The sequence below is a fragment of the Danio aesculapii genome, chromosome 7 (assembly GCF_903798145.1).
Source record: "Danio aesculapii chromosome 7, fDanAes4.1, whole genome shotgun sequence".
Classification (NCBI taxonomy): Eukaryota; Metazoa; Chordata; class Actinopteri; order Cypriniformes; family Danionidae; genus Danio; species Danio aesculapii.
This window is the reverse complement of record NC_079441.1, coordinates 20,800,095-20,806,094: the sequence shown is the minus strand read 5'-3', so window position 1 is coordinate 20,806,094 and position 6,000 is coordinate 20,800,095. Positions and strand designations below refer to the sequence as shown.

Sequence of the window (6,000 nt, the reverse complement as noted above, 5' to 3'; positions counted from 1 at the left end):
TTGTTTGTATGTGTGTGTGTGTGTGCATCTTTAATGTTCCCTGGGATAGCGAGCAGGGCTTTTCCTGTGTTGTGAAGTGGAAAATGGCCTCTGTGTTTCAAGCTAATCAAAGTGCAGAAGAGGTAGAAAAAAGGAGAGGAGATTACAAACAAGGCTTAGAAATGGTCAAAAAAGTGATTTAGGGGATCTATGAACGCCTGAACAAAAGGAAAAGGAAGGGTTTAAATGTCAAGCACGAATTGCTTCACAAAGAGGAAGTGTTTCTTGCTGAAATACTAAAAAAAGGAAGACAAAGATCGTTTCTTTCGGGTGTTGCGGTTCTTGTAATAGCATCTCGTCGCACTGTAAGCCCAGACCATTATGGTTATTATTGCTCAGTATTTTCCCTTGATTATGGAAGCGGGAGAGACCAAAAAGGAGCTGCGGAGGGCATTAGACCTGTTGGCGAGGGTCTTTTGAGCCCCGATGCATTGTTGGTAACGTCTGAGTATCGGTGGAGGGACCAAACCTCCAGTGCCACTGCTGGCGTTCATGGCATGTCTGTGCAAACAAAGCATTTCTCCTGCCGCTAGGACGCTGTAGGGACTGTCAGCAGATGCTCTTTCTTGCTGTTTTTATGGACGGGCGAGTCTGACGTTTTGGCCGTTTTCCGAGGTGGGCTTTGCTCTGCAACCTCATGTAGCGATGGCTCCCTGTACATGGCAACTATAGAGACAGGAGGAAAAAAGTATTGTTAAAAAAATGTGAATTTTGTCATCATTTACACTACTGTTGTATCAAAGTTGTTTGGTTTCGTAATTATGAGAATGCAAAGGAAGAAATTTAATGGAAGTCAGTGGTGTGCTGTTCAAAACTTCAAAAACATCCTAACTAACATATAAGAACTTATGTTTTAGATGAGTCAGCAGTATATATATATATATACATATATACATACACACAGTTAAAGTCAGAATTATTAGCCCCCCTGAATTATTAGCCCCGTTTACTTTTTCTGCCAATTTCTGTTTAACGGAGAGAAGATTTTTTCCAACACATTTCTAAACATAATTGTTTTGTTACCTCTTTTCTAATAACTGATTTATTTTATCTTTTCCATGATGACAGTAAATAATATTTTACTAGATATTTTTCAAGACACACCTATACAGCTTAAAGTGACATTTAAAGGCTAAATTAGGTTCATTAGGCTAACTAGGCGGGTTAGGGTAATTGGGCAAGTTATTTTTTAATGATGGTTTGTTCTGTAGACTATCAGAAAAAAAAAATTGCTTAAAGGGGCTAATAATTTGGACCGTAAAATGGATTTTAAAAATTTAAATACGACTTTTATTCTAGCTGAAATAAAACTATTATAAAATATCAGACATGCTGTGAAAACTTTCTTGATCTGTTAAACATCTTTTCGGGAATAATAATTCTGACTTCAACTGTATATCTGTATATATACATACACATATACATATACATATATATATATACATACATACACACACACACACACACACACACATATATATATATATGTATATATATATATATATATATATATATATATATATATATATATATATATATATATATATATATATATATATATATATTAAGTACACTGTTAACGCTACGGTTACTAAAGTAACCCTTCGTTCCCCGAGGGGGGTAACGGAAATGCTATGTGGAAACTTCCACTATGGGGATTTCGTCAGAATCCAATCATCTGAAAGAGTATAAAAACGGGCCAATGAAATGCCAATGAGTTGGCAGCGTCAGCGTGCACAGCTGGCGTCAATGACAATCAGTCATGCTATAAAGACGCAGCCAGTGCCATGCTCGACATCCTTTTCTAGCTGAAGAGACTTTCACGCTCAACAGCTAAGGGACAATCGTTGTGGCGAAGGAACATAGCATTTCCGTTCCCCCCCTCGGGGAACGAAGGGTTATTTTAGTAACCGTAGCGTTCCCCTTCGGATGGGGAACTCCAATGCTATGTGGAAACTTCCACTATGGGGAAATCTATGGAAAACGCCACAACGAAAGAACCTTACTGCGTCCCTGGCGAAGGGTGTGCCACGCAGTAGAGCGAGCGCACCTACAACGCCCCGAGACACAGTCTTCCAACGTGTCTCCTGGCCCTCACTTACCTGTTCAGAACAGTTATGTTTTTCGGGGAGTCGCAATAACCCAGTAAAATAGGTTTTGATACGACAGTACGTTGGGAAAGCGTTCAGTCCCGATAGGGAGGACGCTGCGGAACTCACCTGTTACCCAGAGGGGAGACCTGGTGACAACCTATGGACTAGCCCAGAGATGGGGAGTCCTTGCATAAGGATGGTTAGCGGGGAGGGAAGACACGAGCCTGCCCTAGAAGGGGGGACTATACCGTGGCTGAGTGAACGTATGGGATCGCCAGCGGGGATCACACATAGCAGGCACCTATACCCAGAACGCGGGCTGACCAGCGGGCATGCCGACAACGTAACGGGCCAACACCTGACTCCTCCGCTGAGTCAGGTGCTGGGGGCCTCGGAGGAACTCTGCAGGGTTCGCCAAAGAAATGGGGAACTAAACTGACAAAGCTGAAAAAGCGCACGTATCTCCGGGTTAGGGAGAGTGGCGCAGCAAGCGTGTTTCGACACCTCAACCGAATCGTTTCCTCAATCACCAAGGGTTGCCTAATACCCTTGAGGAAACCGGCTCCACTCGCAGATTGTAACCTTGCAAATGTATTGGGTGTCACCCAACCCGTAGCTCTACAAATGTCTGTCAGAGAGGCGCCGCGTGCTAACGCCCAGGAGGATGCGATGCTCCGTAGTGGAGTGCGCTCTCACCCCCCGGGGGACACGGCTCACCCTGGCCCAAAGGCGAGGGAGATGGCATCCACTATCCCGTGGGCCAACCTCTGTTTAGATACGGCACTTCCCATCTGCCGACCACTGTAATGGACAAAGAGCTGGTCAGAGGATCTAAGGCTCTGAGTGTGGTCCACATATATTCGCAAAGCGCGAACAGGACACAACAATGAAAGGGCTGGGTCTGCCTCCTCCGCGGGCAGCGCTTGCAGGCTCACTACCTGATTCTTAAACGGCGTGGTAGGAACCTTGGGCATATAGCCGGGCCGGGGTCTCAGGACAACGTGAGAGTAGGCCGGCCCGAATTCTAGGCACGAGTCACTGACCGAAAATGCCTCCAGGTACCTAACCCTCTTAACCGATGCCAACACGACCAGCAGAGCTGTCTTCAAGGACAGAAATCTCAAGGATACTGAGTCGAGTGGTTCGAAGGGATCCCCACGTAGGCTCGTAGCACTACCGCGAGATCTCAAGAGGGTATGAGAGGGGGGCGGGGAAAAACATCCGCCCCGCACCTCTGAGGAACTGGATGATGAGGTTATGCCTCCCCACGGTGCCGCCATCCACGCATCATGATGAGCGGAGATGGTGGCCACGTAAACCCTCGGTGTGGAGCGCGACAGCCTTCGCTCCACCTGTCCTGAAGGAAAGATAGCACAACACTTATCTGGCAAGATCGGGGGTCTTCTCGGCGAGAAGCGCACCACTCAGTGAATAGACTCCACTCCAGGGCGTAGGCATGCCTCGTAGAGGGTGCACTAGCCTGAGTGATGGTATTAACCACCGCCACCGGTAGGTTACCTAAGTCTTCCTCGTCGCGTCTTATGGACCCCACGTGGAGGTTCCACAGAACTAAGCGAGGGTGCCAGATGGTGCCCTGTCCCTGAGAGAGTAGGTCCTCTCTCAAAGGGACTCGCCAGGGGGGGCGTCGCGAGGAGGGAGAGTTCTGATATCCAGGTCCGGTTGGGCCAGGGGCGCAACTAGCAAGACCTGCCCCTCGTCCTCCCTGACCTTGCACAGAAACTGCGCGAGTAGGCTCACTGGGGGGAGTGCATACTTACGCATGACTCGGGGTGGAGTCGCCATTCTCCCGGGGAAGGAGCTGCCGTGAGAGCCTGTTGGTCGCACGGTTGAGCCCATCCGGGGTGTGAATAGCAAGCAGCGACTTCAGCCGCGTATGACTCCAGAGGAGCAGACGGCGAGCGAGCTGAGACATGCAGTGGGAGCGTATACCCCCCATCCGGATGGAATACGCTACCGCGGCCATGCTGTCCGTCCTGACCAGCACGTGTTGCCCCCTCAGCACCGGTAAAAAGCGGCGCAGAGCGAGAAACACTGCCAACAGCTCTAGGCAGTTGATATGCCAATGCAGCTGGGTTCCCCTCCACAGGTCCGCAGCAGCATGCCCGCTACACACGGCCCCCCCACCCCATACTGGAGGCATCTGCCGAAACGACAGCCTGCCTGGACGCCTGACCTAGGGGCACACTGGCCTGTAGGAAGGAGGGGTCCTTTCCAGGGGGTGCGGGTGCGGTGACACAGCGCAGTGACAGTCACTCGGCGTGGGCCCGCGTGCCATGCGCGTCTGGGGACCCGATCGTGAAGCCAATGCTGTAGTGGTCTCATATGGAGCAATCCGAGCGGCTTGGCCGCGGCTACGGATGCCATATGCCCCAGGAGCCTCTGAAATAATTTCAGGGGGACCACTTTTTTTCCTGTCGAACTCTCTCAGACAGTTCAGCATTACCTCGGCGCGCTCTCGTGAGAGGCACGCCTCCATAGTGATCGAGTCCAGCTCCAACCCGAGAAAGGAGATGCTCTGCACGGGGGCGAGCTTGCTCTTTTCTCGGTTGACCTGAAACCCCAACGGGCGGAGGTGCCGGAGCACCTTGTCTCTGTGCATAATCAATTGCTCCCGAGAGTGGGCTAAAAATCAGCCAGTCATCGAAATAATTGAGCGTGCGGATGCTGGCGAGCCGAAGGGGCGTGAGGGCACCCCCCGCGAGCTTGGTGAAAACTCGCGGAGACAGAGAGAGCCCGAAGGGGAGGACCTTGTATTGCCACGCTCGACCTTCAAACGCAAACCGCAGAAACTGCCGGTGGCGTGGAAGTGTGGAGATATGAAAATACGCGTCCTTCAGATCTATTGCTGCAAACCAATCCTGAGGACGAACGCATCGCGTGATGCGCATCTGCGTAAGCATTCCGAAGCGCAGCCTGTGAAGGCAGCGGTTCAAAATGTGCAGATATAGGATTAGCCATAGCCCACCGCTTTTTTTTTTTTTTTTTTTTTTTGGGGCACGATGTAGTGCGGGCTGTAAAACCCGCGCTCCATCTCGGCTGGAGGGCCGGCTCGATTGCATCCTTCGCCAGGAGGATAGCAATCTCCTCTCGCAAGACAGGGGCGGACGCAGGACTGACCCTGGTCGCCCGTGAACCTGGGAGGCCGTTTAGCGAACTGAATCGCATAGCCGAGTCTGGTCGTATGGATGAGCCATTGCGATGGGCTGGCCCGCGCTAACCAGGCAGGCAGAGCCCCCGCAAATGGTCCCACCCGCACGATCGCTGACGTGCCAGCGGCGGGGCAGCGTGGAGTGAGTGGGCTCATCCGGGGAGCGCTGGGGTCCCACAGGAGAGCAGGAGAGGAGATGTTCTCGTCTCGCACTCAAACTCCAGGAGAGGGGCTGGGAGTGGAGAGAAAGGAGACCGTTCTCTCGTGCTCCATGAGCCATTGGCAAAATGCACCGATCCTGCGAGCTGGAAGGCATAGCGTCCCAGACTGGCAGTGTTCGGGCTGTCACATCCGGAGGAGGGGAAAAGTGCTCTTTCACTGAGGATTTTGATGGCGTTTTTTTTTTTTTTTTTTACGCCTTTAAATAACGTGCCCCGCCCTCCAGCGGGGAAAGAGCAAATTCCCTCCTCCCCAGATGGCCCGCCTCAGGGACGCTTTGCGGTCCGTTTTACCGAACTTAGCGGCGCCCTGGGCGGGGGACGCTGGTTGCCGGCGCGATGCTCGGCGCAGCCGCGTGGCCGGAGGCGCAGGCGGGGGCGGCGAAGCAAAGCTGCGGGCGGGCGTCCTCGGCGAAAAAGCAGTGGATGGCTCGGCGGGGGGGAGCGGTCATACAATCCCGCCGATAGAGACCTCGCCCAT

The 6,000-nt window shown here is 51.7% G+C and overlaps 1 protein-coding gene across 1 annotated transcript in view; it reads right to left on the bottom strand.

Moving 5' to 3' along the window:
* Positions 1-299: 299 nt before the first annotated feature.
* The window catches only part of fgf11a (fibroblast growth factor 11a), a 152,604-nt gene continuing 146,903 nt past the window's right edge, over positions 300-6,000 (bottom strand). Inside the window, exon 6 of the mRNA XM_056461242.1 lies at positions 300-705. Within this exon, the coding sequence (XP_056317217.1) occupies positions 569-705 (137 nt within the window). The 3' untranslated portion in view covers positions 300-568. The remainder of the gene's footprint in view (positions 706-6,000) is intronic.